This window comes from Raphanus sativus, chromosome 9 (assembly GCF_000801105.2).
Source record: "Raphanus sativus cultivar WK10039 chromosome 9, ASM80110v3, whole genome shotgun sequence".
Taxonomy (NCBI): Eukaryota; Viridiplantae; Streptophyta; class Magnoliopsida; order Brassicales; family Brassicaceae; genus Raphanus; species Raphanus sativus.
Window position 1 is genome coordinate 33,131,925 of NC_079519.1, and position 13,135 is coordinate 33,145,059.

Here is a 13,135-nt window from a genome sequence, read left to right on the forward strand (position 1 = left end):
GAATTTATGGTAATTTTCCGTTTAAACTCACCTCCAAAGAAGAAATGATACACTTCTCCTCTCTCTACTCCATCCAAGAATTCGAACATGGCTAAACTAGTCGAGACATTTCCTTGCGTTCCATCCACAGAACGAGGTCGAGGCATTTTGATCTCAGGCGACCCTAAATCAGACACCATTCTTTACTGCAACGGCCGCTCCGTCTTGATCCGGAACCTCCAGCGACCTCAAGACGTCGAAGTATACGGAGAGCATGGCTATGCTGCTACCGTGGCACGTTACTCACCCAACGGGGAGTGGATCGCTTCCGCTGATGTCTCTGGTACGGTTCGAGTTTGGGGAACACACAACGGGTTCGTGCTGAAGAATGAGTTCAGGGTCCTTGCTGGTCGGGTCGATGATCTCCAGTGGTCCTCCGATTGTCTTCGGATTGTCGCTTCCGGCGATGGGAAGGGCAAGTCGCTTGTTCGAGCCTTCGCGTGAGTTCTCCTCCACTTCCTCTCTTCTTCCTTTTGTATATGATTTTGAGTTTCTTGTCTAACAAGTTAGGTCGTATCTTTTTTATTTCAGTGATGAGTTCCACATTGTATTCGTATGTGTTTCTGATATTCTGTTACATAGGATTGTCTCTTGGATGACTGATTCTAATTCCATGATGATTTCTAGACTAAATTTCCACATTGTATTTCTTTTGTATATAATTTTAAGTTTCTTGGCTAGCAAGTTAGGTGTTGGATATGTTTACTTACATTGTATTCTTATGTGTTTTTGATGTTCTAATTACCTGAAACGATTTAATGGATTCCACCATTTTTATGACTAATTCCATGATGATATGCTGATTTGAAGACTAAATTCCGCGCAGTACTTCTTCCTTGAATATATGAATGTCTTGTGTAACAAGTTAGGTCTTAGCATTCATTATTTCCATGACGAGTTCCACACTTTCTTCATGTGTGTTCTATTACCTGAAATGATCTCTTGGATTTTACCATTTTCATGAATACTTCCATGATGATTTGCTGATTTGCTGATCTGCGTATTAAATATTTCTACTAATAATTCTTAACTAGCAAGTTAGGTCTTAGCTTCGAACATTTCCATGACTGGTTCCACATTGTATTCGTATGTGATTCTGATATTCTTTTACCAGAAATGATCTCTTGGATTCCACCATTTTAATGACCACGATCTAAGCTGATCAATTTGCATTTGTGATCTCATACATGTGTGTCCATTACATATACATAGATGGGACTCTGGCAACACAATGGGAGATTTTGATGGACATTCTCGTAGGGTTCTAAGTTGTGCCTTCAAACCAACGAGACCTTTTCGGATTGCTACATGTGGGGAAGATTTCTTGGTCAACTTTTACGATGGACCACCTTTTAAGTTTCACTCTTCTCACAGGCAAGTTATATATGTCTCTGGATTTGTTGAGTTATAACCAGAAACACATGTTTGATATGTTTCTTGACTAATGGGGGTTTGCTTCTGAGTTTTCTCATTCACAGGGAGCATTCAAACTTTGTCAACTGCATCAGATATGCACCTGATGGTAGTAAATTCATCACTGTAAGCTCTGATAAAAAGGGTATGATTTACGACGGTAAAACAGGAGACAAGATTGGTGAATTAGCCTCAGAAGATGGTCACAAAGGCAGCATTTATGCTGTTAGCTGGAGTCCAGACAGCAAACGGGTAATGTTATGACATCAACGTTTGCCAAACTCTGCACATTCTTGCAATGTTACTGACACTGATGAGTTTTTTTTTTTTTGTTAGGTGCTTACTGTCTCTGCTGATAAGTCTGCCAAGATATGGGAGATATCTGAAGATGGAACTGCTGGTTCTGTAATAAAGACATTAACGTTTACAGAATCTGGTGGAGCAGAAGACATGCTTGTGGGATGTCTTTGGCAAAACAATCATCTCATTACAGTGTCTCTTGGCGGTACCATGTCCTTGTACTCTGCAGATGATATGGATAAGCCTCCATTGTTGTTATCTGGACATTTAAAGAACGTCACTTCTTTGGCTGTTCTTGGGGATAACCAGAAGACGATTCTGTCTTGTAGCTATGATGGTCTTATAGTCAAATGGTTACAAGGAGTTGGTTACAGTTGCAAGTTACAAATGAAAGATAACACCAAGATCAAGAGACTAGCAGCTACTGGATCTAACATTCTCTTAACCGGTTTTGATAACAAGGTAGAAACATTATTATTTGGATTGTGTTTGAGTCAGTTACATCACATATGAATCTTTCAAATTCTTGACAGGTCTGGAGAATGCCTTTAACTGACAACGGATTCGGGGATGCAGATCATGTTGATATAGGCCATCAACCTTTGGACATAAGCATAGCTATTGATTCACCAGAGTACACAACACTAGTCTCTTTTGAGTCTGGAGTTGTGTTGCTCAATGGTCTGAACATTTTGAGCAAGATCGATCTTGGTTTTGTGGTGTCAGCCTCTGTGATCTCACCTAACGGTAAAGAAGCTATTGTAGGAGGACAAGACGGTAAGCTACACATGTACTCAGTCTCAGAAGACAATAGCCTCAAAGAAGAAACTGTGTTGGAGAAACATAGAGGTGCTGTGACAGTGATACGCTACTCTCCTGATTTAACAATGTTTGCTTCTGGTGACGCCAACCGCGAAGCTGTTGTCTGGGATCGCGAGACCAAACAGGTAACAACAATCATATGCTATTATAAACATTGTTCACATCGGATCGGATGTTGAAAGGAATCTTAAGTAATATATAAAAAAATGGTACGGCCATTTTATGTTGGAATCGTCTTACATAATATATGCATTTGCTTGTTGTGTTTTACCAAGTCATTGGTTAAGCTAATCTAGGAGGGTTCATTTGCTTGTTGTGTTTTACCAAGTCATTGGTTAAGCTAATTTAGGAGGGTTGGTTTTATGTTTTGTAGGTGAAGCTAAACAACATGTTGTTCCACACTGCTCGTATAAACAGTTTGGCATGGTCACCAAACAACAAGATGGTAGCTACTGGGTCTGTAGACACTAACGTCATTGTATATGAAGTGGACAAGCCAGCTTCGAGTCGCATAACCGTAAGACACGCTCATCTCGGTGGAGTTAACGCAGTCGCCTTTGTTGATGAGTGCACCGTAGCAAGTTCCGGTGAAGATGCTTCGGTTCGTATGTGGCATATTGAGCCTCAATGACCCAAACCAGACTTCTTATTACATCTTTTCAGTATCATCCTTTAAAGTTGTAGTCTCTATTCTAAATAGAAAAGTCGCTTGTTTGTACTGCATTAAGCTAAGTATCTTATCAAATGCTAGCTTATCTATAGTCATGCGTTCGAGTACCGAAATTTTATATTTTGTCCAGATCTGTCATGTTAATAATACTTTGGGTTTAATAGATTTTACAAATTTTTCTGAGATCTATTATTCAGTTGAAATGATTTAAATTTCGGTTAATTAGTAATATTTAAGTTTATTATTTCATATCAAAATAAACACTAGATTGAATATTTAAGTTACTTATTTAGATTTCGAATAAAAAGAGTTTTGTTCTTACAATGTCTGCCTTAAACTCAATGTAAGACCCATTTAATTTCATTAGACTTCTTCAACTCTTTGACGTACGTTGTAACCACTTTTGTCATCTTAATTTATCCACAGACAAAATAGAAACTAATATTGACTCTATTTTCACAAATTATAAAAGATATAGGTGAAGAAAAAGTCTAATGCAGTGACTTCCAAATAAATTGTGAATTGGGAACATTGAACATTGCCTGAAAGCTAAGATACAAACAGTTGCAAAACTCAAAAATGGTAACGTCAGGATTGACGTCTCAAGATTCGGATCCAACCAAACTCGAAATAGACTATTTGATTATACTAATAACCGAATTAGTTTCGTAATTAAACAAGTAAATAAGATAATAATATGTGAGCCGCCCATTGGAAGAAAGTCAAAATACCCAACGGTACGGGACGTGGCGTCTGGTCTTAACATCCTCGTATCTTGCGTCAGCTTGCAGATGGCCCTTTTTGTTTTTGCTTACATCAAATATGTTATATATATATTTAAATCAACATAAGAACTTCGTTTTTAATTGATGCATTTTATAATTTTGCTTATAAGAAAATTATAAGCAATCTGATTTGTGACTATGTGATGAAGACATTGTAGGACTATTAGGATATATTCTATATATTGGAAAGTAAATATTTGTATATCTTCCATTTTAGATTTGGGATTGCTTACTAGCCGACTCTGTATGTGTATATAAACAGGGTCGTAGACCTAATGAAGGATATCAGAAAATTCCCTATTCAAAGTTTATCATGGTATCAGAGCTTAAGATCTGAAGACCTAAATTTTTATCTAAACGGTTCTTGCTTCTTAACCAAGTAACCGCCTCTCTTAACTTCTCTCATACTCTGTTCTCTTCGAAAAAAACAGAGATGTCGATTGTTTCATCTGATCAAAAGTACAAGACAATTTCACCATATGATCTCTCATCAAACGATAATCCAGGAGCCGTAATCTCACAACCACTACTCAATGGTTTGAATTACGACGAATGGGCTATCAACTTTCGTATGGCGCTCAGTTCTCGGAAGAAATTTGGGTTTCTTGACGGGAGTATTCCTAAACCAGAAACAGGATCTCCTCATCTTGAAGACTGGGTAGCAAATAACCATCTCCTAGTCGGATGGATAAAACTGACGATTGAACCAAAGATACGTTCTACGATCTCCACACGAGAGGTCGCTAAGGATTTGTGGGATATTATAAAGAAACGTTTCTCGATCAAGAGTGGGGCTCGTCTCCAACAACTTCGGAATTCACTAGCAACCTGCAAGCAGAATGGTTCTACGGTAGATGATTACTTCGGACGATTAACGAAGATTTGGGATGGCATTACAGAGTGCATGGAAACAAAACAGTGTGTTTGTGGAAAGTGTGAATGTGACCTCAACACATCACACGACAAGGAAAGAGAGACCTTGAAAATTCATGACTTTCTGGCGGGTTTGGATGATTCAGTGCATGGGGTTATTCGATCTCAACTGTGCGCTATTACACCTCTGCCATATCTTGACAATGTCTATCAGACGATAGTACAGAATGAGACGATACGTGCGGCTGTGGCTTCTGATGTCCCGGTTATGGGATTTTCAACTCAAACGTCTGAAGCCAGAAACGCAGCTTCTGTCTACACAAAGGATATCACGCGACAAGGAGGAGCACAGAGAGACTACTCTCGCAGTGGACCTGGGAATCGTGATCTTACACGAACCTGCACAGTTTGTGGTAAGAAGGGGCATGAAGCGAACTCTTGTTTTAAAGTGATCGGTTATCCGGAGTGGTGGCCGGACAATCCTCGAAACCAAGGCAGTGGTAAGAATACTCAGATAACACCAGCAGGACGTGGCAGAGGTCTGAATCCTAAGGCGAATATCACACAGATACCTGCTGCAAACTCAGCTGCAATGAGCTCAAATGTGGTGATTACGGACAGTGATCGACTGGGCTTGTTAGGTTTAACAGATGAGCAGTGGAGCGTTGTTCAAAAGATGATCAATTCTGGACAATCAACTCTGCCGTTTGGGGGTAAGAAAAATGATGTATTATGGATTCTAGATACAGGTGCAACGCATCATATGACTGGATGTATTGAGTTGATGGAGGATACTAGAGATATCACTCCGCTTTCCGTTCTGTTACCAGCTGGAAAAGATGCGTGTGCATCAAAGCAAGGGACAGTGAGACTCACATCGACATTGTCACTTAAAAATGTTTTCTTTGTTGAAGGATTTCACAAGAATCTCATCTCTTTCGGACAACTAGTAACTGACAACTCTCTGGTTGGACAGGTCACTGATAAATTGATGATTTTGCAGCACCGCAGTACGAGGATGCTGATTGGAGCGGGTGAACGAGAGAGAGAGGGACTGTACCGGTTTCGTGGGTTCGAGCAAATGACATCCTTTCAGGCGATTGTCCAAGCAGATTCAGTTTTGTGGCATCATCGATTGGGTCATCCTTCATCTCAGATTACCGGGATTATCTCTGGAGTTAGCAGTAGTAGTAGTAATGATTTTTTACTTAAAGATTGTGACGTATGTCTTCGAGCTAAACAAACTCGACAGTGTTTTCCTACTAGTTCTAATAATGCGAAAGAAGTTTTTGATTTGATACATATTGACTTATGGGGACCATATCGTACAACTGCCTTCTGCGGATCTAAATATTTTTTGACTATTGTTGATGACCACTCACGTGCTGTCTGGCTTTATCTTCTGCCTGATAAGCAGCTAGTCTCTCAGCAGATTCGCAACTTTCTAGTCATGATCGAACGCCAGTTCAAGAAGAAGGTTAAAACTATACGAAGTGATAATGGTACGGAATTCACATGTTTGTCACGATTCTTTAAAGAAGAAGGGGTTATTCACGAGACATCATGTGTATACACGCCGCAGCAGAATGGTCGGGTTGAGAGAAAGCATAGACATATTCTAAATGTGGCTCGAGCACTTCGTTTTCAAGCTAATCTGTCGATTGAGTATTGGGGTGAGTGCGTTCTTACAGCAGGTTACCTCATTAATCGGACACCTTCGATTTTACTTGGAAACAAGACTCCGTTCGAGAAACTCTATGGCCATGCTCCAGGCTATAAACACTTAAAGGTTTTCGGGTGCTTGGCATATGCTCATAACCTAGCTCATAAAGGTGACAAGTTTGAATCTAGAAGTCGGAGATGTATATTTCTAGGCTATCCATATGGGAAAAAAGGGTGGAAACTGTTTGATTTGGAAACAGAACGGGTCTTCATCTCTCGTGACGTTATCTTCCACGAGAAGATATTTCCGTCTGTGAGTAACATACGATCTCCATTGTTGAATGATCAACCTTTATCATCTCCAGTAGTAGCAGAAACTGACGGTGTACTGGAAACGGCTGATGTTGCCTATGACTCAGACTCAGCTAATGAGAATACTGAGACGATGGAAGTAGATGACACACATGATACGGAGCCGGTGGCTCCAGTCACTGAGAAAGACTTGTCTCCAACAACGGACAATGCAGAGAATGTGGAAGAAGCCTCCGTAGATGAAGCGCTGGGTCGTGGTCGTCGCACTAAGACTCGAAATGTGAAGCTCCGCGACTTTATTGTTGACACTATTCCATCATCTCTTCCCTCGTCCTCTCTCGTCTCACTCTCACCTGCTCCTCAGCCTACCTCAGGTACACCTTATCCCATTGCTAACTATGTTTCATGTGATAGATTCTCACCTGCACATCAACAGTTTTTGATGGCCTTGTCTACTAATATTGAACCAAAGACGTTTCACGAAGCCATGAAAGACAAGCGTTGGGTGAAGGCAGTTGATATTGAATACGATTCACTGGTTGTTAATCACACTTGGACTCTTGAGGAATTACCACCTAATAAACGAGCTCTTGGGTGCAAATGGGTATTTACAATTAAATATCGAGCAGACGGTACAATCGAAAGATTTAAAGCTCGTTTGGTTGTGCTTGGAAATCACCAAAAAGAAGGGATCGACTATGAGGAAACTTTTGCTCCTGTGGCAAAGATGAAAACTGTGAGATTATTCTTGGATCTTGCTGCGAAAATGAATCACGAGGTCCACCAAATGGACGTCCATAATGCGTTTCTTCACGGTGATCTACATGAAGAAGTATACATGAAACTCCCACCAGGCTTCTGTCCTCCGGGTGAGACGCGTGTATGTCGTCTCCGGAAATCTCTTTATGGCTTGAAGCAAGCACCCAGGTGTTGGTTTGCCAAGCTGGAACAGTCTCTTCGTGCGTATGGGTTTCGACAAACAAGATCCGATTATTCTCTGTTTGTCTATCACAAGAATGGAGTTACTCTAAGAATCTTGGTGTATGTTGATGATCTTATCATCTCTGGAAACTCCCCCGATGCGATTAAGACATTTAAAGATTATTTGTCTATGTGTTTTCATATGAAAGATTTGGGTGCCGTCAAATATTTTCTTGGTTTGGAAGTTGCTCGCAGTCCCTCTGGTATTTATCTCTGCCAGCGAAAGTATGCGACCGATATTGTTTCAGAGTTAGGACTTCTTGGATGCAAGCCGGCTGGTTCACCTATTGATCAGAATCATAAATTGAGTCTTGCAGATGGACCTTTACTTGCCGACCCTGAGAGATATCGCAGATTAGTGGGGCGTCTTATTTATTTAGCAGCTACAAGACCTGATCTAACATATGCGATTCATGCCTTATCTCAGTTTATGCAGCAACCCCGGACGGATCATTGGCTTGCTGCGCTGAAGGTCGTCCGCTATCTTAAAGGGACACTTGGACAGGGTGTTCTTCTTCGGGCCGAGTCATCAACTCATGCGAGTGGATGGAGTGACTCAGACTGGGGCGCATGTCCGATAACACGGAGGTCGCTTTCAGGATGGTTTGTTCAGCTTGGATCTTCTCCCATCGTATGGAAAACAAAGAAGCAGGACACTGTTTCCCGATCCTCCGCGGAAGCAGAATATAGGGCTATGGCTGAGGTTACTGCTGAACTCCGTTGGCTGCGGATGATACTTTGGGAACTGGGGATCGAACACAAAGAACCTATGTCTTTGTTGTGTGATAGTAAGCCTGCTATACACATTAGTTCTAACCCGGTTTTCCATGAACGTACAAAACATGTGGAGCTTGATTGTCATTTTGTTCGGGATGATATTGTTCGTGGCTTTACAAGACCTGTTCATGTTTCAACTAAGAATCAACTTGCAGACATTCTTACGAAAGCATTGGGAAAGAAGGAATTTGATGCATTTTTGATCAAGTTGGGCATAGCAAATTTGTTTGCTCCAACTTGAGGGGGAGTATTAGGATATATTCTATATATTGGAAAGTAAATATTTGTATATCTTCCATTTTAGATTTGAGATTGCTTACTAGCCGACTCTGTATGTGTATATAAACAGGGTCGTAGACCTAATGAAGGATATCAGAAAATTCCCTATTCAAAGTTTATCAAGGACAGATAAGCATTGAAATGCACCCTCAGGTCTCCCATTAATTTGTTTATACATTAGGTTATTACAGTTAAGATATAGTAAGCGCATAATTTGAAAAGGTCACCGACTTGTACGCTTTTTCAGGTGCAAGCACATAAACAAATGAGTTTCTAAACAAATAGGAGGTCAATTCTGTTGTAGAAATGGAATTATAATATATAGAAAAGAGCAACTTAAATATATTCATTGGCACATCATGTGCAGTATCAATGGAGGCTTCGCAATTTCATTTCATTTTCCAAATGCCGTGTTTCCCAAATCAACAAGCTAACAAGTAGCGTACCGTAGGAGGTTTCACAAATGCATCAACTGTACAACTTATCAATATCTTTGTCATCATTCATTAACATATCGTAATAACTAATAACTACTTAATACAAATATATTTTTATTTTAAAAAGTACTTGATACAAATATCTACTATATTAATTTAGAGTCTTAAAATTTATCTACTATTTAGAAGTTGTCATTTAAATTTGGACATTCTCTAGAATAGTAGGTGTTTGGCTACCTAAATCTGTTTGGTTTCTTGAATATATCAACATGACTAACAACTTAATTTAAACTAACATAAATACACATTATAAATGGTTTAACTAATGGGCTTTGGAAAATTATTAAAATTGTGTTGTTTTACAAATAAAGGGCCATACGATTATGTAAACCAATTTACATTAGGCCTTATAAATATTTGGTTTTAACCAACTAACATTATATTTTAAACTTAAAAATAAAAGACTATATAATATATCCACAAACAATATTACAATAAAAATACATTATTTCATGTGGAATTAAAGTTTATTTGATTTTTTTCGTTTTTTTGGTAACAATTAAAAGCATTGAATTTTTGGTTCAATTATTATATCGATAAATTAATAACCTCTATAAATTAAAAAATTATAGTTTTGGTATAATTCCAACATTATTAATTTACAAAAGGTTTCACTGTACAAGTTTTAATTTAAAAATGTGTATATTTTAATACCAAAAACAATATTATTCAAAAACTATATATATAAAAAATTATTGTTTTTTATAATTTGTATATTCTAATCTCAATAACAATTAGAAAAGTTTGTTTAAATAATATCCGCCCTTGAAAAGGGCGGGTCAGTATCTAGTTTTTATTAAAAAAACTTATACGAACTTATCACCAACTGATCACATATTGAATCGGTATCATCTACTGATCTCATAGACAAAACATAGGTCAAAATAGATCGAAAATCTGACTATTTTCAACTTCAGTATACAACAATATATAGGTATGTTGCACCAAATTTTTGCAAGAAAAACAATGTATAGATATGTTAATACAAAATTGGAAAAAAAAAGTTAATACAAAATTGGTTTGATTGATGAATAGTAAAAGACGTGTAAGAAGATTTAAATAGAATCACCGAATCTTTTTGATTGAGAGTTAAGAAATAAAAATGACGTGGAAGTAAAGAAAAGTGGGTCCTCCTACTCATCAAATTGACGAGATTGGCAAGTGGTGGCAACGCGCTAATCAATAAATATATAATTCCACTTCTTGTCTTTATTTTATCCAAAATAATAATTTGGTTATAAATATATGATTCCACTTGTCAATCACCTTCTCCAACTAACAACAACTATCTCCTCCTTCAAACATTCTACTAAACTCACAAAAACACTTTTTCTTAATTACAAATCCGATCTCAGAACAATGGAAGCTACATTCATCTCTTCGTCGGCTTCAGTTTCTCCACTCCGGTTCCATCCACTGGTGTTTTCCCCTAAGAAAACGACGATGATGAAGAAGAAGATGATGAGCGTTTCTGCAGCTGCTTCTTCAGGAAAAGACCATTACTACGGAGGAGGGAGACTGGTGGACGAGAACATGATCGTTCTGAGGAAACGCATCCACGAGATGAAGATGGCTGAGAGAAACTACGAACCTCCTTCTCACTGGATGGATTGGGAGAAGCGTTTCTACAGCAGCTACGACTCTGTCATCTGCGATTCCGTTGGTCTTCTCCAGAGTTTCCTTATGAACTCTCGCCCCACCGTTGCATTCGCAACGATTCTTCTCCTCGTCGTTAGTGTTCCGGTTTCCTCCTCTGTTTTAGCCTTTCGCCTTCTTGACCTCCTCCAATGGGTTCTCGCCGCCGCAACATCCGGTCACGTGGGCTGACCTGCTCGGCCATTTCATTATTTCCTTATATTTGCCCACGACTTTTTCTATATATTGGCTATGTATACTGTATATACACACATTCTCTTTTTTTTTTTTTTATATACACACATTCTTTTGATTATTTATCTGATATTTTACTTTAGCTTTAAGATATATGTTCACAATCGCGTTATTAATTCATTCTTTTGTGTAAGTTTCTTTATCTTTATATTTAAAAGTAGCAAAAAGGATAATATGTTATGATTACACAAACATTTACTACGTTTTTTTTACTAAGAAACATTTACTACGTTAATGGAGTTTAACTTTTGTTTTTGTTTGTCCATGTTACAATCATTTTGTTGATCTGATTTGTTTCCCCTTTTAGAAGTGGACAGTGAATAGAGCGGCGTCTTTGGTTTGGCTCATCCCAACACTTTTTTACGTTTATTTTATTAATTTACATAAATTATCTTTTGTTAAATTCGTATATTTTAAAATATTTATTATATACAACAATTGATTTCACAGTATATATATTTATTAAGTTTTGTAAAATACAAATTTTATGTCATTATTATTTAATTATATAACGTATATAATATGTGTCACAAACTCATTTTAGATGTAATATGATTAAATCTTTAAAAGATTTTGAAGTGTAAAAAAGTTAAATATAGATTCATTATAAAAAGGCAAACAATACAATAACAAAAATAATATAATATAATATTTTATTTATATTTATATGAATTATATATATCTTGATTATTAATTTATGTTTATAATATGATTATACATTTAACAAATTTTTATTAAAAAATATTATCTTATCATTTTATTGAATTGAGTTATGTTGTTATTATTCCAATTCATAACTAATAAATTTATTAATTTATCATATTTATTAATATATCGACTATAAATTTATATTCCATCTATTTCATATATATTAAAATTATTTAAAACTTTTTATCCTTTATTCATATACAAAATGGAGGAGGTTAGTGTTACGGACAATGGGAGTTACATAATGGATATGTGTTTGGAGAAAGATTGGGAGATTTGAGAGTGGTGAATGGAGCGATTCTGAGGTTACCTGGAGTCGTGGAGCATGGTATGTTTCTTATGGCTTCTGCTGTTATCATTGCAAGCGAGCTTGGTGTTAAGATCAAGAACAAACACACTTGTTGTAGATGTTTTGGGTTTTAGGAAAGGAGAAAGATAGGATTATGTTTTGTAATGGAAAAAGAGGAAACTGATCTAGATAATAGATAGTTTTGGAATGATTGTCATATGAAGTCACCCTCTGCGGAGATTTGACTCTTCTTTTGCAGAGTTTTGGATGCTTGATCATCATCTTAGTTCTTAATATGTAAATTTCATTCTTGCTTCATTGCTTTTCTTTCTAGGTAATGGGCCTCTACATATGTTATGTCTAGATCTTTGCTTCATTCTTGAATGAATTTGAAACCTCTGACTCTGAAGATTCAGCTGACGAAGAAACTGATTTATGGTGGTTGCCTCAAACATCAATGTCATTGTACTTATATATGTAAAATGTTGGAAGGGGAAAAAAAAAATGTTGGAAGGGAACAGATTGAAAAAAATAATAAATCAGCGTCATTCATCTTGAACTCTTCCACAACAACTCTAGAGGTATACTATTTGTGAATGTTGGGATCTTTTAATAGAGAAAAATATGTACGCTCTTTCAAAATCAGAGACAAAAAGTTACAAGAAAAGGACCTGACGCAAGCAGGTAGTCAGGTACCATCAACTCCTTACAAGAACCTTTGTGTTTGTTGTCTGTGAAAACATCTTCCTCAGGAAAAATGATAAATGGGCCTTTGAGGCCTATGAGGCCCATCAATTTTATGCTTAACCCTAATTATGAGTGAGTGGCACATATATAA

The 13,135-nt window shown here is 37.4% G+C and overlaps 2 protein-coding genes across 2 annotated transcripts; both read left to right on the plus strand.

Moving 5' to 3' along the window:
- The first annotated feature begins 87 nt into the window (after nt 1-87).
- LOC108826345 (actin-interacting protein 1-1) lies at nt 88-3,373 on the plus strand. Its single transcript, XM_056994065.1, has 6 exons — nt 88-479; nt 1,252-1,417; nt 1,522-1,704; nt 1,789-2,214; nt 2,286-2,699; nt 2,948-3,373. The coding sequence occupies exons 1-6, from the start codon at nt 88-90 to the stop codon at nt 3,203-3,205; spliced, it is 1,839 nt and encodes a 612-aa protein (XP_056850045.1). The 3' UTR covers nt 3,206-3,373.
- Nucleotides 3,374-10,652: 7,279 nt separating this feature from the next.
- LOC108825633 (uncharacterized) lies at nt 10,653-12,615 on the plus strand. The gene has a single exon (XM_018598962.2). It carries the CDS (start codon nt 10,656-10,658, stop codon nt 11,235-11,237), a length of 582 nt encoding a protein of 193 aa, XP_018454464.1. The 5' UTR covers nt 10,653-10,655; the 3' UTR covers nt 11,238-12,615.
- The last annotated feature ends 520 nt before the right edge of the window (nt 12,616-13,135 follow it).

Coding starts and splice junctions, on each gene's coding strand:
- LOC108825633 (XM_018598962.2), top strand. CDS start 10,656: ATGATTCCACTTGTCAATCACCTTCTCCAACTAACAACAACTATCTCC.
- LOC108826345 (XM_056994065.1), top strand. CDS start 88: ATGGCTAAACTAGTCGAGACATTTCCTTGCGTTCCATCCACAGAACGA. Junction 480..1,251: donor TCGCTTGTTCGAGCCTTCGC/GTGAGTTCTCCT, acceptor ACATATACATAG/ATGGGACTCTGGCAACACAA. Junction 1,418..1,521: donor TTCACTCTTCTCACAGGCAA/GTTATATATGTC, acceptor ATTCACAGGGAG/CATTCAAACTTTGTCAACTG.